Here is a 27010-nt window from a genome sequence, read left to right as displayed (position 1 = left end):
GGAAATATACAGGTGAGCAGTACAGCTTAGGGTAGCATAAACACATAGGAAAATTCAACCACTCTGTCCCACAAATAGAAATAATAAAATCAACTTTAATAAGTGATATGAGTAAGTAAAACTCTTACACTATAAAATGTAGTACAGCCCAATTAAGAGAATGAATGACTTCTTCAAAAATTAAAACAATTACATATTTTTAGATAATGCAGATGAGATTCTATACAAAAATAAAGGGATAACTGAGTCAACTATGGTTACCCCAAGCCCTAATTTTGTTAGTACAGCTGAAAATAAAGTTGAAAGGATTAAGAGTAATTATGTCATGGATCATAGAATTTTATTGGGAAGGTGCTGGCTGGATATCAAAGAAGCTCTATGAATCATTATTATGAAGAGAAAGCTGATGGGAACTAATGTCTGATAAGGAAACCAGAACACACTAGTTATAAATCATTGTACCCAAGTCCATGCCACAACCACCGTAATGTGAAGCACCAGCTTGGCCAAAGAGGTAACAAACAATAGAGCATTCAAAGAAATGATCAACGTGTCCGACGTTAGTTTCTTTCTCCAATATTTAAGACCAATTTCTAGACTCGCAAAAATTCTTGAGGCTATAAAATGGATTTCTGTATTTGAGTAAACCAATTCTTTGAGTGCAGAGTAGAGAGGAATATAGAATCAGCCTCCTTACCTTGCCACTAGGTATTGCAAAATAAATTTTTACTCTATAATCACAAATATATTAGCCAGACTTCGAAGTGTAAGAAATGCCAGTTCATTAATAACGTACGGTGCTGCTGAGGACCCATGTTCCCCAGAACTTTCTCACTTCCATTGGGAATGACGGAGCTGCTCTCAGTGATGAAATCAAGCTTAAGTCACAGAAATGAAAACAGGCATCATGAAAACAGGAGAGCAGAAATATGAATTCATATTCATTGAGCATCTACTCAGTAACACCTTCTCAATTTTCCATGTTCTATCTAGTTGAGAGATGGGATTTGCAGGAAATATCTACCAGGAATCTGCCCAGCACCAGATATAAATGTCATATTGTTTCTATTTAAAGGATCCTTTTGTTGTCTGTAGCACTACACAACTAATTCCTATTTATTAAAGTTGCTATCTTTCTAATTTGCCTACTCATATTATAAGCCACTGAATGCGTACACACACACAACACAACACACACACACACACACACACACATCTAAGGGTAACTGGCTCCATTTTCTGCTATAGCATGTTACGGAAGTCATCTGGCTGAAGATGATTAATGTATTATTTTCACTGTGAGGGACATTTATCTTACTTTTAGAAATGCACTTCTGAGGGCAGAGCAGATAAGCACACTATAAAATGGAAAGAACATGAATATCTTACAGGATAGTTTGGGTTCCGGGCTGGCTTCACTGTGTACAATCAGTGTGACCCCGCACTTCTCAGAATGCTTGGTTTAATGATCTGCTGTTGCCATCTTGAAATTCCCACTAATTTTTTTTTAAAGGGCCATTCATTTTTATTTTACACTGGCTCTGCAGATTATAGAGCCAATTCTGCCTGGATTTGAATTACGACTTCACTGTTCAATATGTGTAAGTTTATTGTAAACCTTAGTTTCTTCCCCTGTAACAAAGGGGTCACATTAGATGAAATAGGACATCTGAAAGCAATGAGCACAGAGTCTGGCACACAGAACACAAAAGGAGATATGAAATGAAATATAGCCGGCATAGCTCTTACTCTTACTTCTATGAATCTGAAACATATAGAAACCACCATAAATCATAATTAGGTATTGCTGAAATTTAAACTTGAATACTTACAACCCATATATCTGTGGTGCAATTTCTAGTCTGTTCAGGTGCATGTAAAGCTCAATATCATGCTTCTTCAGTAGATGATCCTGGATCTGGTTGACTTTAGTAACAATAGCAACTGTTGGCCCCAAATCCTGTGGTCTAGCAAAGGGGATAGGAGTCATCAGGGTTTCTTTCCCCTAAACATAGGAAAAATGGAACATGTATTATTTCAATGTGAAGTTAACAAACACACGGACATTACTCTTGAACGTATTTATCAATGGAAGTTTAAAGAACCAACAACTACTTTAACCAACTCAGGAAAAAAGCTTAAAATGTGGGACCATAAACTGATCATCACATAGATGACTGTGCCCATAAAGGCCAGGAAACATCTTCTAAAAATTTTCTACTTGTATTCCCTCGACCAGTTTATCTGGTGACATTAAGTCTTATAAGATATTTTGGCTAGAGGTAGTGGTGGCCACTAGTCTATCTGTCCATGGCCAGTTTGTCTCAGCAGCAGCCATAGTACCTAAATGGCACACTCTGAGGAAAATATATTTCTTGTGGCATAAAAGTTAAACATGAAAAAAAGTAATTGAAAACTGTCTTACTTTGAGCTCTCAAAACTATAAAAAAGTCAAGAAATAAAGCAAACCAGTACTAGAAAAGAAGACATCCTCTAACTGTCCTTTGATCAATTTAAATAGCTGGGTAGAAAGATTTTTAAATTCTTCAGACCAAAAATGTAGCTGACTTAAAAAAAAAAAAAAAATCTATGTGGGCAGTACAACTTCCGTTCCTGCCACTCAATATTAAGAAAGATCTGTAACTCCTTGTAATGCTTTCATGTAAACGTCAACTACCCCTCAAGTCTGATGATATACCCTAATATATTATGTCTGACCTTTCTTCTGATGTTCAGTTGCCAGTTTCTACCTCTCTCCAATACTGGGATTTATAGCATCTTCTTTCATGATTATCTGCCTATCACTCATCCTCAGTCTACTCTAGTTTAAATTCTTGTTTCTGTTTCACAAACGCTGCTTTTTCATACAGTTCTGGTCTCAGTTTAATCTCTACTTACATGCAGTTCCCTGAGTGAGCTCAGTCATTCACAGTGCTTCAACCAAAACCCATTCTCCAAAGACTTCCTAATCTGTATTCGTAACCTAGAACTCTGGAGTGCTTCCCACACGCTCAAATGTGGGCGAAGAATGTTAGATTGCCAAAGGGTCTCGAATCCAGCAGGCCTGCGACTGAGCTCCTCACCTTCCGCTCGAAAGCATGTTCATCCTTTCCCACGCCTACCTCAACCCATCCTCCAATACGAATACGTGGTTTGCCAATTTTAGCTCCTCAGAACCCCTCCGGGGACTCTTGCATATGTCTCTTCTTCGGCGCGAACACCCTGACTTGGGGCCCTAATCATTCCTTTGCTCCTCGTCTTGCTGCCCCCCCAATTTAGCCTGCTTTAAATCCATCTTCCAAAATGCCTGGTGATCTATCTAAAGCAGCTATTACATTATGCCAGATTGCCCTCCTTAGACACTTTTTTTTTTTTTTTTTTTTTTGGCCACGCCGCGCAGCACGCTTAGTTCCCCAACCGACCAGGGACTGAACCCGTGCCCCCTGCAGTGGGAGTGTGGAGTATTAACCACTGGACCGCCAGGGAAGTCCCTCCTTAGACATTTTTAATAGCTCCCCATTATTTTCACTCTGGGAAAAACAAAACGAAACAATTCAAATGCTTTAGCCAGGTCGGCAAGGCTTTCCATCATCTAGTCAGCCTCTGTTCTCACTGTGCTTCCAGAGATACTGGGGATGCCATTCTTTTACCTGAAATATCCCCTCCCCAGTGTTTCCACTGAGGAGCCCCCATGTGTATTTTAAGATTTGGCTCAAGTGCCAGGTCTAGTTCATTATCCTCTTCTCTGCTCCCACAGTATGTGTTTCTACTTCTCTTCCTCCTAAACTGTGAGATCTCTGAAAGGAATAACATCTTCTTGTCACTGGACCGGATTCAGGGGTATAAAGATAAAGAAGGTAAAGCTCTTGCCCTAATCATGGAGGGAAGAATTACACAGAAAAAAAGCTCAGAATTCTGCGTGAGAGCTGTGACTAATCAGGCTGGTAGAAAGCACAGAAGAGAGGAGAGGAGGGTCCTGTGTCAGTACAAGGGAGAAGGGGCTCCATCTGTCTGTCCAGGATCATTTCAAGTCTTAAAAAAGAAACACAGCCCTTTGGACTTCCTACAGTGTCTGCCCTAGAGTATTTAGGTCCAAAGGACATAAGACCATATTAATCTTTAGGGCTCAATTCACTGTTGTTAATTTGTATAGACAGGAGAAAGGGAAACCTCTATATTGTGCTCATTTATTATAAAAATAGTACATCCAAAACACATTTTTCTGATTTTGTAACATCTAGTACTCTCTTCAAATAATAGGATGCTTTAACTTAAAAAGATTTCCCCTGAGCTCAGAATACTTTATAGTAAAATCTCTTAAACTTAAAAGACTTGAAAGTAATGTTTCTGGTCACTTAATGCTAAACAGCATAGCTTATCTAACAGTAAAAAATCAAAAACAGTGAAGATAGAGTTAAGGTAAAACACTTCCTTATCTTCAGGATTTCTTATTATAAAGAATGCTACTTGCATTTAACATATATGATCAAATGAGACAGCCACAACTACCGATAAAACTAGAAAACTTTTCTAACCACTTATTAGTGGTACGCAAAGTGTGTTCTACAGATCAGTGCCAGGCCACAGACTGAGCAATGCAGCAAGATAATGATTTCACACCATTACGTAAACCAACACACTGCTTCCATCATCAAGAAAGTCTTATTATAAAAAGTATGTCGCTAAACTAGCCAGCATGCACGGTGATATGACTGAGTTTTCTGAGGAACTAGAAGACCTGCACGATGGAGTGATACATCAATTTCTCGAACTTCTTTTTAAAAAGATGATCATATCATGAAAAAGAACAAAAAGGGGAGGATGAAAAAGGGATTCACTAGATACGCTTTTTAGGAATATATTATGCACTGATACACACAAATAATTAATATAAATTCTCAGAGGTCACATCTATGTGTTCTTTGATAAAATAAATGTCTTTGTGCTGTCTTAGCCATTCTCATGACATGATTCAGTGAAAGTAACATGAATAAGTAAAAGCAAAAACTGGCAGCCCTCTCATTTTTATCATTCAGTTTCTCAGATGCTGTGAATCAGTTATCAAATACAAAATGACCACTGCGTAAAACAATCATGAGGCCTGTTAATTAAATGTCTTCAAAAACTCTGCTCAAAATCTGATGTTCACATAAGTCTATGACTCCATCAGATCACCTGCTGAGAATACAGAGCTACTGTTCATCACACATGCTTACAGCAAGCTTCCCCTGTAACAACCCTGACGGAATGGAGCATGGTGATATACAGCTGGAGTAAGACTTTATCACCTAAGCTCGGGGTAGACAAACTTTCTCTGGAAAGAGCCAGATGGTAAACATTTGAGACGTTCCAGGTCATACAGTCTGTGCTGCAACCACCCAGCTCTGCCTTTGTAACGAGAAAGCAGCCGAAGGCAGTAAGTAAACAAGTAGGCATGGCTGTATCCCCACAAAACTTTTTTTATGGACATGGAAATTTGAATTCTATATAATTTTCATGTCACCAAATACTATTCCTCTTCTGATATTTTTTTCAACCATTTAATAATGTAAAAGCCATTTTTAACTCACAAGCTGTACAAAAACAGATGGCAGGCCAAATTGGCCTGCAGGCAGTAGTTCGCCCTGACCTCGACCAAAGGCATAAAAAGCATTAGTTATCCATCTCATTTGCTAAGAGACGGAGTGAAGGGACTGAGTAATACATGGTTTCTAACCAGAACTCATTCAATTATACTAACATAAAATAAATTAGTCATATAGAAAATAATATACCAAAAACTCCTAACAACAGCCCTTGCCAGAATAATTTGCAATTTTTCCAATATTGTATAATAACAATGAAAAGACCATAATGATCTCTAAGTTAGCATATATGGTTGTTTAAAATGACAGTTAATTCGGCAATACCACTCCTAGAGATATGCCGAGAGAATTGAAAACATACGTTCACACAAAAGTTTGTATACAAATGTTCCTAGCAACATTATTCTTAATAGTCAAAAAGTGAAAAGAACCCAAATGTCACCAACTGAGGTATGGAAAAACAAAATGTGGCATATATCTATGCAATGAAACATTATTTAGCCCTGAAAAGGGATGAAGTACTGACACATGCCACAACATGAATGAACAGTGAAAACATTATGCTAAGTGAAAAAAGTCAGTAACAAAAGGTCACATATTGTATGATTCCATTTATATGAAATGTCCAGAATAGGCAAGCCCAAAGGAACAGAAAGTAGATTAGTGATGCCAAAGGCTCTAGGGAGGGGGAAATGGGGAGTGACTGCTAATGGGGCTAGGATTTCCTTTTAGGGTGTTGAAAATGTTTTGAAATTAGACAGTGGGGACATTTGCACAACCTTGTGAATATGCTAAAAACCACTAAATTGTACACTTTAAAAAGGTGAATGTTATGGTATGTTAATTATTTCACAACAAAAATTATAGTTAAAGAATAAGGGTAAGAGGGAACCCTCCTACCCTGTTGGTGGGGATGTAAATTGGTACAGCCACTATGGAGAATGGTATGAAGGTTCCTTAAAAAACTAAAAATAGAATTACCATGGGATCCAGCAATCCCATTCCTGGGCATATATCCAGAGAAAACTCTAATTCAAAAAGACACATGCACCCTAATGTTCATAGCAGCACTATTTACAAAAGCCAGGACATGGAAGCAACCTAAATGTCCATCAACAGAGGAGTGGATAAAGATGTGGTACATATACACAATGGAATATTACTCAGCCATAAAAAAGAATGAAACTGGACCTACAGATTGTCATTTGAGTGAAGTAAGTCAGAGAGAGAAAGACAAATATCATATGATATCACTTACACGCAGAATCTAAAAAAAGGGTACAAATGAATTTATCTACAAAACAGAAATAGATTACAGATGTAGAAAACAAACTTATGGTTACAAGAGGTGGGCGGGGGTAGGGATAAATTGGGAGATTGGGATTGACATATACACACTACTATATATAAAATAGATAACTAATAAGGACCTATTGTATAGCACAGGGAACTGTACTCAATACTCTGTAACAGCCTATATGGGAAAAGAATCTAAAAAAGAGTGGATATATGTATATGTATAACTGATTCACTTTGCTGTACACCTGAAACTAACACAACATTGTAAATCAACTATACGCCAATAAAAATTATTAGGAAAAAAAAAAAGAATAAGGGTAAGAGAAAGTAAGGATAAATGGTATTGATGCTAAACATATAAATTCAATTTAGTGATGCATTAGTAAAAGCAAAACAACCTATGTGACACAGAGTTTATCTACATACTTCCATGCCTATCAACTCACCAGGACAGCACAGATCAAGTAGATAAATACTCTTTTCATTCAAAGTTTGTAATAGTTTTTAGGAAATTATATTGCATGCATAATATACACACATATAAAAGAAAGTTTCTATTTATTTATATGAAAATTTTTATATTACCTTTGTAAATCTGTCAATAATTAGAGATATGATTTAGATCCCCAGTTCAAACTTACTCCACAGGTATCCTTATATTTTCATTTTTTTATAGTGATAATAATGGCTTTTATTCTCTATGTTGTTACTAAAATCATTTGTTCCCTCAAATATATTGAAAAGATCTGTACTGTAAGATTTACCTTTTGACCATCATGCTCAAAAGTAGAAAACCAAGGTTCAGCAGTTTCCATAAGTTGTGAGAACATTGCACTAAAAATTAGAAAAATAATATAACGCCAATGTTAAATCTTCATTAAAGTAAAAATGGCGTAAAAAAATAAAAACAGAAAGTTTTTGTACTTACTAGGCATCATGTTCCAGATACTCAGGGTTCAAGAGAGTTTTCATTTCCTCACTTAAAAAAGCGATACAATCAATCAGAATGTGTAATTTTTTAATTGAAGGAGATGCAGAGGTTGCCTTATTCTATACTCATAAGCCAACTTTCATATAATGTGTAAATGAAAAAAAGTTAGCCTTTTTTTAATAAAAAGAGCAACTCCATTAACAAATGAAATCCTTTCTTTCTATAAAGATCAAAAACAAATTAGCTGCCTGTCTGTACCACAACGAGGCAACTATCTAATTATTCCAAATAACAAAAGTGAATGTGACAATACATTCCTTGAATGTGCCTGATCTAGAATCGACTGATTATTCCACAATTTATCACTTGTCCAAAAACGAAACAAAAAAATATATAGTTACTGGTCAAATATCCCATATTAAAACAGTAATTTATTTTCTTTCAATGGCTTCTATTTTTATTATGTTTTAACATCAATTAATCAGTGACAGCACCTCTTCCAAATCTATTTTAGTGCTGCTTTTACTTTATAGAGGATTGAAACAGTTAAAGAAGCATGTAGAACTCATTTAAAAGCTATTTTTTTAAAAAGCAATTTGCAATCATGTATACTTTCCTATGGAGTATATTCTGCATATGTGTTTTTAAGAAGATAAAACTGGCATGAAAACAGGATCCCGATACTAACTGCAACCTTATCATACTTCAGAATAACTGAGGCAACAGCAACTAAGATATGGCTACTATAGTCAGATCCAACAAATTTAGTATAATTAGAAAAACTCAAAGGGACTAGAAAATACTAATCTACAATATAGTAAACAAAAGTTGATTTGACAAATGCCATAATATATGTTCAGCAAAATGGATGGCTACATTTGATGACTAAGGATCATACAGACAAACACATGAAATATTACGTTAATCCGTTATTTTCGGCACAGAGAGAGGCTAGCCTGTGGAATATTCCTGAGGAAGTTTTATAATCCCTCAGCTCTCCATTCCCAAGATGCTTCCCGGCTGCCTCTCTGGCCCATCTAGTTAGGGTATCTTAAGTTAGAAAATAAATTCTAACAATCGGCCTAAGTTAAATACAGGATATACTAATTTATTATCTCCAGCAAATAACTTCAGTAATTGTATCTCAAAAACATGAGAAGTCATTTTGTTTCTTTATACTGGGGTGCTTTGGGGGACTGTTCTATTTATGAACTGAACTGAGTCTGGTGAGGACAAAATATCTCACACATGAGGTTCTCTTACACAGCTTACTGTGAAAGAATGGGTCACTGGAGGATAGAACGTATGAATATTAACAATCATCAGCACTTTGCCATTACAACAAAAATTTCCTCTTCTTGATCCATCAGTTACATGTCTTCCTTTGGTACAGCTCTAAGACTTGCAAAGATATTTAGAATTCCAAGTTTGCCCCATAGCTGAAATGGGATTACAGTTATTAAGTGGAATTAATAATGAGGCACGTGAAACACAACCCAATGTTTACAATTTACAAAATACCTTCAATATAAAAGGTGTTGAGGTTAAAAAAGGATTACAGCAGGGCTGACAAAATAGATGGAGCTCATATACAAACTTGCCTTGGCTGTGCAGACTCGCTGGCATGAAGAAAGGCTTGGTGGTCGCAGTGGAGGGTGAAGACCATTGGAGCCAACAGCTCGTGCATGCCCTGAAATAGAGAAAGGGACGGGGGCGTGTCCAGACTCCACTGGTGGACAGAACGGGCTCAGCTAAGAGCCTCTGCAGCTGATCCCCGTCCCAGGTATTTTCATATTATACAGAAGAGCATAAACATAAAAACCTACAAAGTGAGATTTTATTTAGTTTTAGAACTTGACTCCAATTCTACCACAGCAGGTATTCTTCTTTAAAACATGGAGAGCAGCTCTCTTTTAAATGACACAACAAACAATAAATCGGCATGGTAGACAACCTTGCACCTGTCAGTTGCTTCAGGATGTGTACTCATAAATATGAATTTCATTTATGCAAATTATAATCATATGCTACAGTATAAAGATCTGCAGTAAGAAGGGCAACTAAGAACTGTAGACCTAAGGAAATTACATCCAATGTTTTCATTATATAATGGCTCAAAATTAGGATGTCTGTAGATTTAGGAAGAGCTGAAGTCAGCTAGCTGGAAATGTTGGATAATAAAAGAAACAACCTTTAGCAGGTATGAGAGAAAACAAAGTTTTTAAAGTACGATTTTCAACATGTTTAAGCCAAGATGGCCATAATTCTTTTTTCCTGTCTACTTCAACTACAAGGTTACTTTTCAATTCATTTAGTGATTTCACCAATACAACTTTCTTTTTCCTTATATTGTGTTCACCTGTGGATTACATACATAGGCATAGAAACAAAAAGGTATATTAGTTACTAAGTTGCCTTTCAAAGGGTATTATAAAAATCCATTATTTATCCATTCTTGTGAGGAAATAAGATATTCCACATCAGTGACCCGCCTTGTTAGTTAAGATTTTTTTCCCTACTTAGGCATCAAAAACATATTTTAGCAAGTTAAAAATGGACTGTACTCTTTTCTGCCTCTTAAAGTGAGTCGCTATTTTCCTTTTGCCTACGATGATCTTTTACAAAAAAGAAGACAAAACCCCGCCTCTACAGGAAATAACAATAAAATACTGAAGCCGAGAGAAGAGAGAGTCTTTGCCAATGGGATTAGACAAAATCTCCTGTAATGGAAGGACAGCCACACGGACCTCTGCACAGTCTGGCAGCTCTGTGCTGTTCGTAGGACGCTAGTTATTATCATAAAGTAATACAAAAGGAAACTCTGTCAGAGGTCATTTATAAGTTATCACTAGCCTTGAATGAGAAGGACTTAATTCCATTTTTACAAAGTAATTTATGATCCGTTGACAATTTACTTGTGATTTGGGACAAATTACCACACATCACTTCAATCTTTTTAGGTGACCGTCTCCTGCTAAACAAATCTTGAAAAGACTATTCCTTAGAAGAACTTGGTACACACCCATAAAGAATGGAATTAAGTGTTGCTAATGTGCTTTAAAATCATTATGAGGGGTTTATCTTCTAGAATAATCTCAAATTATCCCAAAGACCAAGTGACATAATTTTAATCATGAAAGTAATAGTTACTTATTGCACAGAACTACAGAATATCTAAAACAAAAACAAAGGAAGGAGGGAAGGCAGGAAGGAAGGGAAAGAAGGCCAAAAGAGAAAAGAAAGAAAAATTAAAACTGCGATAGATATCTTTGCAATAATCTTTTTTGCTTATTTCTGATAATTTCCTTAGGATAAAGTCCCTAGAAGTAAAATTTCTGGGTAAATGAGTTAATAAGACATTTGATATATATAATTAACCTGCCCTTTAGAAATAATTCCCTCACTTTAGGGCATAAAAATCACCACTTCACATACCCTCACCTTTATTTGTAGCGTTTTTTAAAAATCCTGTCAAATTTTACAGTCAAATAATTGTTTTAACTTATTTAAATGCTAGTGAGGTTGAACACAAACATTTCAGTGGTCATTTTTATTTAATGAATTGCCCATTTTCTCCTAATGAAGAGTCTCCCTTCTCCTGATGATTTGTAATAGTTCTTCAGCAATTCAGGAAATTAACCCTTAGTTATTTTTGTTACAAATACTTTCCCATGTTTATAACTTGCCTTTTAATTTTGATTATGTCATAGTAAAGCTGTATACTTTAAAACAGTCAAATCAATAAATCATCTTTCATGATTTCTTATTTTGCTTTTATGCCAAAAAGACCTTCCTCATATTGAGATTAGATTAAATATACAGGTTTCTTTTTTACAGCTAATTCTTTACCCATCTGGTATTTAATTTTGCCCTGAAGAATAATATGTATTTTTCCTTCCCAAAGTGTTAAACTAATTTATTGAATAATCACCATTTATTGAATAATCCATCTTCTCCCAAGAGTTCTGAAATGTCATCTTTATCATAAGCTGAATATTTAGCTCTCATTTTTTCTGAGTTTTTATTGGTATTCCATTGGTTTATGTACTCTTAACAGGAACTTTAGTACTGTAATGACTTGAGCTGTAAAATACTCCATTTCCCCATATTTTCTATTCTTTTTCTCAAAATTATCTTGCCTATTCTAACAACTTTTCATCCAAATGAAAATGTAATTTAGTTACATAAAATGCTAAACAAAATTTTTATTGCCATTGCATTAAAATTAACTTGAAGAAAACAGACTTCTTTAAGAACACCAGATCTTCCAATCCAAAAATATGTGGAACTGCATTGTTTTTATTAGGTTTCTGACTAGGCTTTGGTTGTTGGTGTTGGTGGTGGTGGCGGCAGTGATCTTCTGAATAGAACTCTTCCCTGCAGTATGTTTTCTAACTAATTAAGGCTGGTTTAATACGAAACGGTTCTTGCCTAAATGTATCTTCTCACCTTCCCTGAACATTCTCTTCCCTCTAGTTTCTGTGGCACTCCTTTCTCCAGATTCTCCATTTGCTCATGCATCATTCACCTTCATTTATTCCAGAAACTATCTATTAACTACCTATGACGTGCTGGTAACACAAAAGTGGATGGAGTGGGCAAACTCCTGACCATTATGGAGCCTGCAGTCTAAACAGCAAGACACACAATAATAAAATGAGCACAGAAGTGCTGTAGGTTATAAACTGGGACAAGTGATACATATATGTATATATATATGTACATACACACATAGACAAACCCAGCGCCTACCACAGGCTCAGCACATACAAGGTGCTCACTGCATAGTGACTGACTGAATGAAATAGCTTCCACTCAATATAGTGAGGGGTAGATGTTTCATTTATCAACACAAGGGTAAAAGCTGAACTACGTACGATAAGATGAAAAATGGAAAAGAATCATCCTGAATTATATTTCAACATTTCCCATCAATAAATAAGTGCTTTTTGTGTAATGGAAATTAAGAGTCCCCTGAATACCATTAAGACAATCTTTTACACATTCAGTGTTGACTTCCAACCAAACTAGGGATATTTTTCTCGAACAGACTTGTAAGAGATTACTGGTTTTACTCTCAATTCTAGACTAGTAAAAACCTGATTAATAATTACAAGTGGCAAGTGGCAAGCAAATAGACATCTTTAAAGGAAAAGAGAACTATCTGGAAAGAATGATCATAAATTCAGTATGCTGTAAATCTGATAAAGCATAATGAAAAAGAATGTATTGTTGGTATACTTCTTGGTTCCCAAAATGTGTATTTTGCTTCCATCCACACCATCAGCGTTTCTGCTTGCTTACAGCCTTTTTCCCTGCTGGATCCTTAGTAGTCACTGCACTCCAAACTCATGCCAGTTGAAAAGAAAGGTAACAAAGTTTTCCTCATCAACAGCCTGTAGGCTCACAAAATTGAACCTGTTCTTTTATCTGCCTGTGTTCATTTAGCCCACCAAGCAGTCTTTATTAAAGCTGAGGCATCAGGCAGTCAAAGTTCATTAATACCATTTATATAATCTCTGCAGTTTCAATTAACTCAGCAAGACATTCTACTACATGATAACAGTCTCATTAATTCAATAAAATCCCATAACTATTAACAATATGGTCGATGTTAAACGGGGTGTCACCTAGTACAAAATAATAGCTTTAACAGCTTGTGATGAAATGCAAGGTTTTTTCTTAAATTTGATCTGGCTCAAATAGTCAGTCCTTTTACAGCAAGGGATTATTCCTATGTAAAGAATCTATAGAATTTTTAACATGTACAGGGAGTAATTTAAATCTTAGAAAGTGATACCCAGGAGTAAATTAATAATACTTTCCTATTCAGTAATTGACAGACTTTGTCTAAATTATCAAGAGCCTGATCTGTTTATAGTCTTCCTCACAAACGCAGTGGGCTGCGTGCCTCACAAACGGTGGACGGTGCAGTTACGATGTTTTGGTTCCTTGTCCATGGAACTTGTTTCCATTATTATAAGATTCCCTGAATCTAGATTTTTCTTTCTCTAAAGAAAAAGGGGAAACAAATGCATAACTTGGGATAATTTTATTCTGACTTGATTCATTGTCATCAAATCTTTTACTGTGAGATATTTCCAAATATTTGAAAGAGAAGAGGACACACTGAGGAGACAGGCTTGATGACAAAAGCCAACACGATGAGAAGAGGAGAAGAGAAAAACAGAAGTAAACCTGGATCATTGGTGAAGAGCCTGAGGTACTGAACTAACAAATGCTGCAGAACCATTCTGCCCCCAGACTTCTTACAAAGTGTGTTAATAACATCCTTAGACTGTAAGTCAATCTGAAAGGAATTTTCTGTTATTTGCTTCCAAAAAATCCTATACTGATTGAGATTTATTTTCTCCCAGTCTCCTTTTTGGTTTGTTTTTGGTCTTTGCACTTTATATCTGACCTGAATAGCCTGTCTTGCTTGGGAAGACCTTTCCTACCCTGAGATTATAAAAAAAAATCTCCTAAATGTTTTTTCTAGAATTTTTATGTAATTTTAGTTTTTATAATTATATTTTTACTCCATCTGGAATTTCTTCTCCCAATAATCGTATAATTTAATCTTTTTTAAATGGAAAGCCAAATACGGCAAGTCAATATCCTTTTCTCATTGAAAGAAAACGTCCTATCTTATACGAAGATCTCATTTACAATTGAACCTGTTCTTAGCTTGTTCCACTGATCTATTTCTCAGTTCCCACATTACTGTCACATTGGTTTGATCACAGAACATTTATAACAGTTTTCAGATCTCCCTGTGCCATTCTCCCCTTCCCCTGAATTCTGTGGCAGCTCCAACATATTTAATACTGACTGTAGCAATGATCACCATCACAGCTACCAACATGAACTCATAATGAGCACTACATGTTTTTAACTCTACAAAGTCAATACTATTATTGCCCTCATCAACAAAACTAAGGATTAGAAAAGTTACATGTGTATATTGTCTAAGACAAGGTAGCTACTTAAAGTGTTGGAGCCGAGATTCAAATCAAGGAATCTGAGTCTAGAGCCAGTGCTCTTAACCACTAAGCTGTATTATCACCATTAAAATGACTATAAACCTTCTTGGCATGAAACTTAAAATCACTGTGCCCGGTTTTTAAAAACCATATCTCTCACTTAGACTACCACTGGAATGATAACACACTTATATATTAATTTGGGAAGAAGTAATATTTTTACTTAATGTCTTCCCACCTAAAAATACGTTATCACTTTTCTATTTATTCAACTCTTGCTCCAATAACATTTATAGTTTTCTTCATGTAGCTTTTGTTTCTATATTATTACATTTCTTTTTAGACATTTTATAGTTTTGGTTGCCATTATGAGCAGGATATATTTTTCCATTTCCCTTTCTAAAAGCTAAATATCATCATGTAATTAATATAAAGACATATTACTAGTATCGAAACTAAGATAAAATTAGTTCCCTTGGATATTCTATGTATACAATAACAAATACATTATTTAGGACAACTGTAATATGACTTGATTTATTATCTTTAAACGAATCAAGTTTATCTCAAATTAAATACACTGCTCTCACCATGCAGGTGTTTTCTGTTATATTACACCGAATTTGGGTTGTCATCAGTTGGATGTCATAACTTTGGATTGTTGGAGAATGTATTAATATAGTTTGAATTCTCACTTAATATGCATTTTGAGAAATACATAAAAATATCTAACTTTGCGTATTTTTATTGGAACCCCGTAAGGTTAAGTGCAAACCTAGATACTTCTTTATGTATTAAATAAAAAATTTACATTTTGAAAAGAATAAACATAATCCAATAATCTTCTTTAATAACGAGATGAATTAAACATCAAGATCACAAGAGTATCATATAAATTTCAGAAAGTTTAAAGGAACTTTCTGCAGTTCTATTACTGGTAGATTTTGAAGAGTAAAAGGACATTTGATTATTCTCTACATGACATGCCAGATATTTATAAATGCTGTACTTAAAAACAATATTTATATATACAACTCTGAAAAGTTTTATTACTAGATTGCCTTCAAAGATGCTGTTTATAAACAAACTCCCAAAAGTTGAAAGCAAAGATTGAATGCCTCATAGAAGACAATTTGGTGGAATGTCTTATAATAAGGAAGAAGCATATGTGCGTCAATGAGCTTACCTTTCTCACCATGCAGCTGACAAGCAGCTCTTTGATTGCTTTACTATTATGATGCAACTTTGGATACAATAAAGGCTACATTATTGCTCTATCATTTGTCAAGCTGTATAGAAAATTCTGAGTCAATGGATGCCACCTGTACGATATTTTCATTACCTGTTTATAAAGCAACTGCTCGTTTTCTCTAGCATAACAGAAAAGAACATCTGTAAGAATTTTTCTCACATTTTCTTGTTGGAAAAACTGCATTTCAGGAAACCTGAAAAAAGAAAACACAGGATTGAAATCGACTAGCACAATTCCAAGAATTACCCTCAAATTCTCATCTCTGAGAGGTGCCATGGGCGGCTTTTGGTTTTAGTACAAGTCTGTATTTGCCAGGCAACTTATGCCATAGGTGGGACTCATGTGTTAAAGAAAAAAGGGCAAGAAAAAGGGAAACTACTGGATACCCTTCAACATCTACATATTTCAAATGTCTTCATATGTAAATGTCATCATATGCATGATGAATACAACAGTTTTTAAGCAAAACAAATTATAGCCTGTGCATTTGGTGTGGGGATTGCTCTGTTTTACCCCATTTGGTATACTGTGATTTTGTAAGTACCAACTTTGTGAAAAAAAATGATTGTCCTATTTTTTTTTGATGCAAATATCATGATTTAAATTATTATACATGACCACACCATTAGTTTTATCTGATTAAAACATAGACTTCAAATGGACCGAGTTAGTCAGTATTGCTTAAATGATTTCTGGATCAAAAATTCTACCAGGTGCTTTGAGGTAATGTGAAGTACAAAAGGGCAAGAGTATCCACCTGAAAGGAGCTTAAATAGTTGTTTATAATGCAAGAATTTACGACTGCAACAACCCAAAGAGCAAATACAGAGCAGCGCAATACACAGTGAATATACAGTCGACCCTGTGGATCCCTGGGTTTCGAATCTGCGGACTCAACCAACCGTGGATCAAAGATGTTTGGGGAAAAACAATTCCAGAAAGTTCCAAAAAGCAAAACTTGCATTTGCCAGCATGCCAGCCACCATTTACATGGCATTTACATTGTAGTAGGTATTATAAGAAATCTAGAGATGATTTACAGTATATGAGAGGATATGCATAGATTATATGAGAATATGACTCCATTTTATACAAGAGAGTTGAGCATCCATGGATTTTGGTATCTGCGGGAGTCCTGGAACTAATCTCCTATGAATACCAAGAGACGAGCATATAAGGGACGAAGGCATGTCATCTAGAAACAAGCAGTCAAATGGGTTCAATCACAAAAGGTTTGAACAAGAATTTATAGGAGAGGAGGAACATGGAACATGTGTGGGAAAAGTAACCAAATCAGAAGGAAAGCTATGAAGACACAGAAGGCAAAGAGTATTCCAAATGTAGAGCACTGTATGGTATTAGTAATGCAAAAGGAAAGTATCAATACTTCCGTGAAGTACTGCCACTTGGCAGCAGGCCAACAGGACAGAAGAAAAGGTGGGAGGTGTAGAAAAGAGCTTTGAATTCAGTATTTACAACTGAGGAAAAGCAACAGAGTGACTCTACATTTCTGAATAGGGAAGTACCAAAGAAGACAGTATTTGAGTAACTCTAAGTGGAATAAGCCTGCAGGAGGAGAGAGTGCAGGAAGGAGATAAGAGGACATTATACTGAGGTTGAGAAGAAAAGCCGGAGTTCAGATTCCTGTTGCGTAATTGCTGGCTGTGTGACCTTGAGTAAATGGCTGCTTAACGGCCTCATCTATAAGTAGGGATAATAATACTGATCTTGTGATCAAGATGAAATAACGTGAAAGCACCAAGAACAGCGCCTGGCAGCAGACGTTCAGGAAGAGAGGTGATTGCTAGTCTCTGAGTACTGGTACTTTAGGTGATGAAGATGAGAATGAGGTGGCTTTGGAACTAGAAAACACGAGAATATGTAATATGCAAGAGGCTGAAAAGGAGGAGCGCCTAGAGCACGGAGGCACAGGGCATCACGGAAACAGAAAAATGCTCCTTCGTTAGTCTCGTGAAGGCAGCAATGGTTATTTTATTCATATTCTGATGGTTTACTGCTTCCTATTTCTGGCAACCTCTGCTATTTTCTGCTTCCATCTGATCCTCTTCGGGCACCCTGTGAGAGTTAGAACTTTCTCTCCAGTTCAGGCTGGGATCCTGGGTGGACTATGCTAATGGTTTGTGAAGCATCTCTTTCCTGGGCTTAATTTTTATAATAAATTACAGCCTGTTTCATCTTCATCTGTTCATTTGACATTTGCTTGAAATTCCCTTGGATGTACAGTTTGTCCCCAGACACAGGTATCTGACCTGCTCTCTACCAGCAAGGAAGCCCCTCTTTGGGGGGCCAGTAATCAACAGCCCATGGGCCTGAACAAGGTTATCTCAAGTCCATGCATAAATCTTAATGTGATGGCCCTCCAGACAGCCCACACTCAAGCTCAGGAGCCTGACTAGGCATAAGTGACCACGGCTCCTACAGAGGAGAGAAATTACCTGAGAGCAGATGCAGAGCAAGAGTAACAACTATAAGTTCCAGAAAGGTGTCAAATGCACTGAAGCAGGAAAGAAACAGAAAAACTTGTTAAATGACTTATTTGGGACAAAAGAAAGCTGCTAAAACTTTTAGATAGTCAAATATCCCAAATTAGAGTAATCAGGATGAAAGATAGGTAAGTAGTTAATAAAATGCTGAAAAGAAATTTCTTGGGAAAACTTAGTCACTAAAGTAAAAACAGAGTAACCCTTCTGAGATGAAATTGTTTCCCCTCCTTCCTCATCAGGTGACTTAAATCTAGCCCTGTCGTGAAGTAGGCTTACTTCCCAAATTAGAGTAATCAGGATGAAAGATAGGTAAGTAGTTAATAAAATGCTGAGAAGAAATTTCTTGGGAAAACTTAGTCACTAAAGTAAAAACAGAGTAACCCTTCTGAGATGAAATTGTTTCCCCTCCTTCCTCATCAGATGACTTAAATCTAGCCCCGTCGTGAAGTAGGCTTCCTGTCCCAGCATCTGGACAGATCACACGGCTGAGTGATTTTGTGTGTCCCCTTCCATAACTATGCTTTGGAAATTGTCTATGAACACTGGCAACACCAGATTCCCTACAGTCACTGCAGTCTGAATGGACTATGGGAGAAAGTACTAAAACCTACAACATTCACTTTGTAACAAATATCCATGAACTATATAAAGTAAGAATATAATACCTTACTACTAAAAATGTAAATTATACTACATGTCAATTCACAGTTTCATTTAAATGCATACTAACCACTCGCAAGACTAAAAACTAGAGAGCTACAAGAATCAAACTGCAGGTAGATAATTTAAATTACCCACTTTTAGCAAATACCCAATCAACTGACAACGCGTATTAGGCAGGCAGAGCACATCTACGTGATGGCACACCATCCACAGTTCTAGTCTACAATGCTGAAGGGTCAGTTTAGGAAGTTTCAGGGTATCCTCTTTTTTAGAAAAGTGTGAGGTGTTCTCCAAATTCTGATGAAGAATCCATAGCATCAAACAAGTACCATGGGAAAGATTTCAGAAGAGTTCCAAAAAAGAAACAAAAGTTTATGCTATTTTCAGAAGCTGGAAAAAGAGACGACATTCAGAGAAGTTATAAGCTGAAAGAGTCCAGTTCAGAAGGTAACAGGTAAGGAGAACGGAAGCAGAGAGATTAATACCTGCTCCAGTATATCTGGGTAGTTAGCAGGTTAGCAGTACTTCCCAACTGCTTTGCTAAACAATGTGTCAGAGATATGCATTGAAGTAAAATTCCATGAGTTTAGAGTTACACAGAAGAACCTAGGTCATAAGGTTGATGAATATACCTGAATAATAACATATTTCCTACAACAAATACTTGGTTTCGTATTAACAGGCTTCAAGTGAAAAGGCATTCCATCTATAGGAATCAGAAATAAAAGGGAGAAAAGTAGTGAGTAGGTTCTCTAGGAATAGTGATAAGCAGCTTTGATGATAGGTTTTAAGTTTCAAAATAGCTTCCCTGACATCTGGTGTTGATTCAGGGCAGGTAATTTGAACAGTAGTCTAACCCGAATATCACTGGAAAGGCAAATCTGGTTTTGAGACAATAACAAAAATCACAGAATACAGACAGAGGCTGGAGTCAACAACTGTGAAGATTTTGAAAAATCAATAGTGACTCTACAGTTTCATGCAAAAAAGAGAAATGGTAGTATATTCATTAAAGATGAGATAGAGAAAAAAAAATTTAGGATTGAAGCTAGAGACATCTATGATTCACTCAAGCCAAACTATCTGATAGGAAAGTAAAAGGAGAAAAGAATCACAATAAATGGGAACTGAAGATAAATTCTAAATTATTATTAGAAAATGAAAGTCAAGAGAAGTAACTCCTGCATTTGGCCAGAAATGAAAGTGGAGATGGTAAACAGGTGAGGATGAAACTCTGATAGAGATAAAAAGCAAAGACAAATTAATATTAAAGTATTCCATGATGTGATTTAGACTAATACCATCGAACATTTGTACCTGATGGAAAAAAAAGGTGATAATTCAGTTTTAACTTAATTGATCAATATTTAAAATGCAGGAGTTTCTCTCTCAAGATGTGTACAGGTATTAAATAGACAAATTTTACACAGTGCAAACTAACATCAAGAGATATAAAAGTCTGCTGTCTGCGTTTTGGTTTGTATCTTGAAATAACCCCACATTCGTAGGCAGTATAGTTTTCAACTTAAGTTTTAAAAAAATCTTTCATTATCTAAAATCTTTCATATATAATCTTTTCATTATAATCTTTCATTATAAATTCCAGCATTTATAAAGAGACAATAGTAGACTGAATTGCAGAGTAGCCATCGCCCAGCTTCACCATTAATCAGTTCTTTTTTTTTTACATATCCTCCTCTCTCAATGTTGCATTTTGAAGCAAACCTGAGACATCACTACACCTATAATATTGCAGTGTGTATTTCCAAAAGATAAAGACTCTCTAAAAACATAACCATAGCACCACTTTAACACTATAACTAATATAAATAACCCAATTGATTAAATCAAATATACAATCAAAGTTCAAATTTCCCTAAAAATTTTTCAGTTTGTTTCAATCAAGATCCAAGAATTTACACTGCAATTTGCTGATATATCTCTTAAGAGTTTTTTACTCCATAGACTTGCCCCTCCCTCCCTCCTTCCCTCCCTCCCTTCCTCCCTCCCTTCCCTTCATCTCCTTCCTTCCTTCCTTCCTCTCTCCCTTTCCCTCTCTCTCTTACAATGTATTTGTTAAAGAAACCAGGCTCTTTACCCTGTAGAAACTTCCCACATTCTGAATTTTACTTATTGTTCCTCCATTTTGTTACGTAACACATTCCTATCCCCCCCCCCCCCCCCCCCGCTGTATTTCCTATAAACTGGTAGGTAGGTCTAGAGACTTCATCAGGTTCAGGTTCAACTTTCAACAAAAACCTTCATGGGTGGCACGGTGGCTTTAGTACATGTTCACGAATTCTTTGGCACTCCTCCCATACAAAGGTGGAGGAGCCTAACTTCCCTCCCTCTGCAGATGCGCTGTCCTCAGTGACGAGCCTCTCACAAAGAGAAGACAGCACAAGTGACGCTGCGACACAGCTTCTGTCTGCCTCTCCGTCTGGACACATCGTGGAACCCAGACGTTGTGCTGCTAGGACGTCAAGCAGCTACAGGAGAGGCCGTGGGGAGGTGTTCCAGCCACAGCTCCAGAGGTCTCTGCTGAGAGCCAGCTCCAACAGCCAGGCAGGAAAGTGAACACATCTTCCAACGACGCCAGTCCTTAACCTTCAAGCTGGCCTGGCCAACACCATGTGGCACAGAGACAAACTGCCTGCTCAGCCCTACCCAAGTTGGAGGTTCATCAACAAAATTAATTCTGCTGTTCTTTTAAGCTTTGGGGTGGTTTACAATGCAGCAATAGCTAACGGGTACAGATGGTACTGTGTACTTCCATCAGGAGGCATACATTTTTAGCTTCTCTCTCTTTCTGTGATGATCGATGATCATTGCCTAGATGTATTAATTCATTAGAGGTGGTAAGATGGCAAGACTACAACTCTATCCTTTTTTCTTTCATTATTATCTAAAATACATATATATAAAGAAAAATTTACCCTTGTCAATTTTTAGTTATCCTGAAGTACAGATCACTATAATTTTGAAAAACATAGTTGGTTTCCATTATATTTACTCATGGATGCTTGTGGACATCTAAGCTCTATGAATGATAGATGGCACTAATTCTGTCACGAAAGTAGGTTGTGATAACCCGACTATTCTATTTGCCTTTTGTATATCTTCCCATGCAACTGCAGCATATGGGAACGAGTCAGGAGGTGAGGGATGGAGTACAGCTAAACAACAACGTCAGACCCAGTAACCAGGAACCCAGGTGCCTGATGGGAGCTAACTGGAAAGACGCAGAAACTTCGCACAGGGCTGTGGTCGCTCATAACACAGACAGAGGATGAAGGGAAGCTAGGCAAATATCTGGGGTGTCTATGATGGAGAGTTCCTCAGACAACAAAGAGACAAAAAGAACATTTCCTAAGCAAGAAAAGGGTTAAGAAAAGAGTGAAATGACAAAGGGCTTTGTCACTGCATAATAGTACATAATTAGGTAATTAGAAGTATTAAAACAGACAAAGCACTGGGCCCAGCTGAATTACTGAAGATGCAAGTATTCAATAAGATGCCCCAAGGGAAAAAATAAAGCCCTCAGGGAAGGTTTATAGTCACGCAGGAGGACGGAGCAGCACAGGAGGGTTTGAAGGAACAATAACTGATGCTATGTCGGTACTTTAGAACCAGAACTTCACTACCAGCATCCATCTAAAACTTAAAATGAGCGGATGAAAACTCCCTAGAATACTATTAAACACCAAAATAACTATAATACCTTTCTCTGGTTTGTTGTTTTATTCAAGGAAAACTGAAAAAAAAAAAAATCACGCAAAAACCATAGAGGAGCAATTTGATATAAAATGAAAGGACGCACACTACATATTTTTTATTCCTGTCCTCCCTACGTTGGTTGATGATTTCACCATCCCCCCTATTCAACCAAACCTGCTTTCTCCTCAGTCCAGGCACACGGCCGGACTGAACTTCCCAGCATCCTCTTCAGTGACCTGTGGCCACTGGGATGGGAGTGGCCATGACATGTGACCACAAAATTCACACTTCCCTCAGTCCCCATCAGGCCGCATCCACATTTCCGCTTCCGGCTGGACAGAATGGAAAAGGTCATCTGGGAAACTTGCGAAGCTACATATGGATTGTGGTGGTTTTAAAAATACATCTGCCAATTCTTTAACACACTGCCCTTCCTCCTTGGATTGTTTGCTTTAGGGGAAGAATCCTCTGGAGAAAAGACACTTAAGCAGTGCCATGGCGAGACCCACATGGAGAGGAACCCACAGGGACGGGTCCTCCAGCCCTCATTAGGACCCCACATGACCGCAGCTCCAGCTGACACCTGACTGCAAGCTCAGGAGAGACCCCTGAGCCAGGACCACAGCTGCTCCCAAACTCCTGATCTCCAGCAACTATGAAATACAATACATGATTATAGTTCCAAGTGATTACATTTTGGTTGATGTATTATACGGCAAATAGATGATGAACAGAGGTTTGGATACCTGAAACTGGGCTGTTTTTAAAAAAACAATAAAATATGTGGTAGAGGTGTCTATAGGACTGGACAGCAGCTGGAAGGACCTTGCAGAGACCTCAGTGAAAGACTAAAGGACCTGAAAGAGACGATTAGCCAGACAGCCCGTGAGGCTGCCAGTGAGGGCGTAAATCTAAGTGAGGAGAACATCACAAGAAAAGTGGAGAGGAAAGATTCCTTATTATGTACTGACAACACAGCAGCCTCTAGTTGTTTGGAATACTGAAAACGTACCTGATACACTGGGTGATCTAGCCAAGGAGACTGCCCAGGCAGTGCTGAAGCTGCTGCCGGGTGCTGCTTCTTATTTACAGTAGAACGGAAAAGGAGGAACGCGGAAGAACTGCTCAACACAGAGGTGCTGGGACTTGCTGGGCTTGAAAATACAACCTGTTCTCCTTCTCATCCTCTCTAGTCACAAATGAAGCCTTAAGACACTGCTTCTGGGCAAAGATCGAATGTAAGACACCGTCAGAAAAACAAGGTCTGAAGATGAAACCAAGGGTGTGAATGTAAAATACTTTGTTAAGATCTCAGAAAGCTCTAAAGCACTGCATCAGAGAACCCTCCTGTCAGACAAGACACCCTGATGCCCTGGAAAGATCTAAAAACCATGCCCCACGGAGCCTTCAGCAGCCAGAGGTCAGGGACGCTGCTGCTTAACACCTCACTGCGTGGGACAGCCTCTCACAACAAAGAATTAATTGGTCCAAAAGGTCAATACTCCCAAGGGTGAGAAACTCTACATTAGAACATATGAACCCAGAGGGCAGAAACAGTACCTATGTATTGAACCTCTAGAACTTTCTGAATAAGATTTGAGACAACACTCATGCTTTCATGTCCTGTGTGCTCCACAGAGTGCTCTGCATACAGGAAGAATTTGACAAATGCTTCTAGAACTGAAAAAGCGTTAAATTCAGGCAAACCAGATTAACATAACATGTTACAGATCTGTGGAAAGACCTGGAGTCCCAGGTGTTATTTCCATTTCGGCCGTTAACAAGTTGTATTTTCTTAAGTCATTCTTTCTGAGCTTCAACTTTACGCGTTTGCAAAATAAAAGGACTTAAGTAGATGACTACCAATGACACAAATGCCTATTATGGATGCCGGGTACTGGGGAATATGAAAGATATAAAACAGAAAAACTAAGTACTTAAGAAAATCTAGGCAAGAAAGTAGACATTTTACAGATATTTTTAAAAGGAAGATATTACAATAAAATACGCAGGGTCTACAACTGAACAGAAGAGGCACTATTTTCCTTATCGGGATCCTCAACGTCCGGAATAGTAGCTGCTACATAGTAATTTTTCAAGTAGTATTTGTTGAATGAGTAAATGAATCTACAAACCTACAAATAAACAAACCAATGAAAAATGAGAATGAAATCATGAACTCAAGGACTGGAGGTGAAAAGGCAAAGCATAACAAAGGCCAGACCACAGTTCTGCTACCTTTGTTTTTTGCAACTAATGAATATATAAGCAACATATAGCTTTCACAGGCCATAAACTGGAGGTGAACAGAAAGAAAGTAGGAATCTGTTGTGATGACAAGGGTGTGATCCAGCCCAAGAGGATAGCAGAAAAATCTCCAAGAGCCTAACAGGGAAGGTGGGAATTTGAAATCACCATACAGGTGAGAAGACAAACCAGAAGGGTTAGGATGACAGGAAATATCAAAGAATGATAGTGAGGACAGGGCAGCTGAGGCTGGACTTTCAGGGAGTGGTATCTGTCACCATCCAAATAGAGGTTTCCATCCAAGGTTCTTTCTAGTTCTCCAATGCCCTGAGTTAACATAGCAAGCCCTCTACCCCACTGCCACTCTGTCTCAAATTAAAAAAAAAAAAAATCTTGTTACTCATACCATAAAGGTGAAAAATTAAGAAAAAAAATAGGTAGATAGAAATATGCACTTTAAGTGCAAGGCTTTGTCACACTGAAAATACAGACTTTATTTTGCACTTTTTCAGCAATTAAGAAAAAATTTTAAAACAATTGAAAGCATTTACCCTTGAAGTACTTAAGCGGTGTCAATTCCAAATGTGTGAAAGTTCCGATAATACTGTTACCCTACTGTACAGGCTAGGGCAGCTAGGAATGTTTCAGGATGAGGCATTACTTTGCCACCCCCCCAGACTTTACTTTTTAACCTTCTCATAATCAATATGTGAACCCACAACTACAAATAGTGCTAAAAATTTTTGGCTTAATTTACAACAAGGAGGACCTCAAAAGTAAAACTTCTTCTGGTCAGCTGCTCAGAGTGATGTAACTCTGCTGCCACTACATGGACCGCTGCTCCCGAATTCCACAGACAGGGAGCGCCAGGACGCCAATCAAAGCACCACGACTGCAGCAAATACACCTATATTTTCACTCAAAGACTACAAAATTTTTTTAAAGTTTAAAAATATCCCATAAATTGGAACAAATGTGTGGTAAGAATCTGCATGCTTAAATGGAACAGAAATGAGAAAAATACACATCAAAAACATGAGCAGTACAGGAAAACACACATTTCTAAATATATATATGCAACCACGAGAATCCAATATTTTGTTTTTACCTTAAGTGTTGTCAAATGAGGAAGGACTACAGGCCATTTGACGGAAGAATTGTTTCTTGTGTTCCTGAAAATTTGTTTCTCCCCCTCTTTAATATTTAGGAAACACACACACAGGTTGCCGGCAACTCACAGAGAGCGGCTTGTGTTGTAGTTTTCACTTTCGCGGCTGTGAACAAGTGCATATGCGAAGGCTGGTCGTGAACGCACAAGCATGTACTGTGCCTGCATCAAATAAAATCACAACACAACACCAAGTACAGCCACTCATTCGTGTGTGCCTGCAGTCCACCTCGAGGAGACTGAAAATATAAATACAAGCTGCTATTTTGGTGTGATCACACGAATGTGGCAGCTTGTGTGGGTTTTTTTCTCTGTAACATTTTAACACTGGGCAGATTGTCTGCATTAACACACACCAAAATCAATTCTGCTCCGAAATTGCTTGTAAAAATCTTCTTTCCCTGAGGAATTTGGTTTTTATTTAAGCAAAAAAAAAAAAAGAGGCTTGGAGGAAACTGTGTAAAAGATAAAAGATACCAACATTTAGGGTATCTTAACTTTGTAAAGTGTGACAATCAATGTTGGACGAGGGAACAGGCAGTACTTCTCACAAAAACGAGAACTGTGCAGAAGATGGACTTTAAATAAGAAAAAGAAAACAAACAAACAAACAAAAAAAAACAAACAACTTTGTAAAATCACTTTTGTATATTATTAATAT

The 27010-nt window shown here is 37.2% G+C and overlaps 1 protein-coding gene across 9 annotated transcripts in view; it reads right to left on the bottom strand.

Moving 5' to 3' along the window:
• The window catches only part of TBC1D5 (TBC1 domain family member 5), a 538946-nt gene that overhangs the window by 206385 nt on the left and 305551 nt on the right, over nt 1-27010 (bottom strand). For all 9 annotated transcript variants that reach the window (XM_036849871.1, XM_036849872.1, XM_036849873.1 and 6 more), the window contains 5 exons: nt 16141-16243; nt 9417-9505; nt 7813-7863; nt 7649-7718; nt 1833-2005 (listed from right to left, as the gene is read on the bottom strand). In XM_036849871.1, the coding sequence (XP_036705766.1) occupies nt 1833-2005; nt 7649-7718; nt 7813-7863; nt 9417-9505; nt 16141-16243 (486 nt within the window). The remainder of the gene's footprint in view (nt 1-1832; nt 2006-7648; nt 7719-7812; nt 7864-9416; nt 9506-16140; nt 16244-27010) is intronic.

This window comes from Balaenoptera musculus, chromosome 4 (genome assembly GCF_009873245.2).
Source record: "Balaenoptera musculus isolate JJ_BM4_2016_0621 chromosome 4, mBalMus1.pri.v3, whole genome shotgun sequence".
Classification (NCBI taxonomy): domain Eukaryota; kingdom Metazoa; phylum Chordata; class Mammalia; order Artiodactyla; family Balaenopteridae; genus Balaenoptera; species Balaenoptera musculus.
This window is presented reverse-complemented; position numbering and strand designations above follow the sequence as displayed.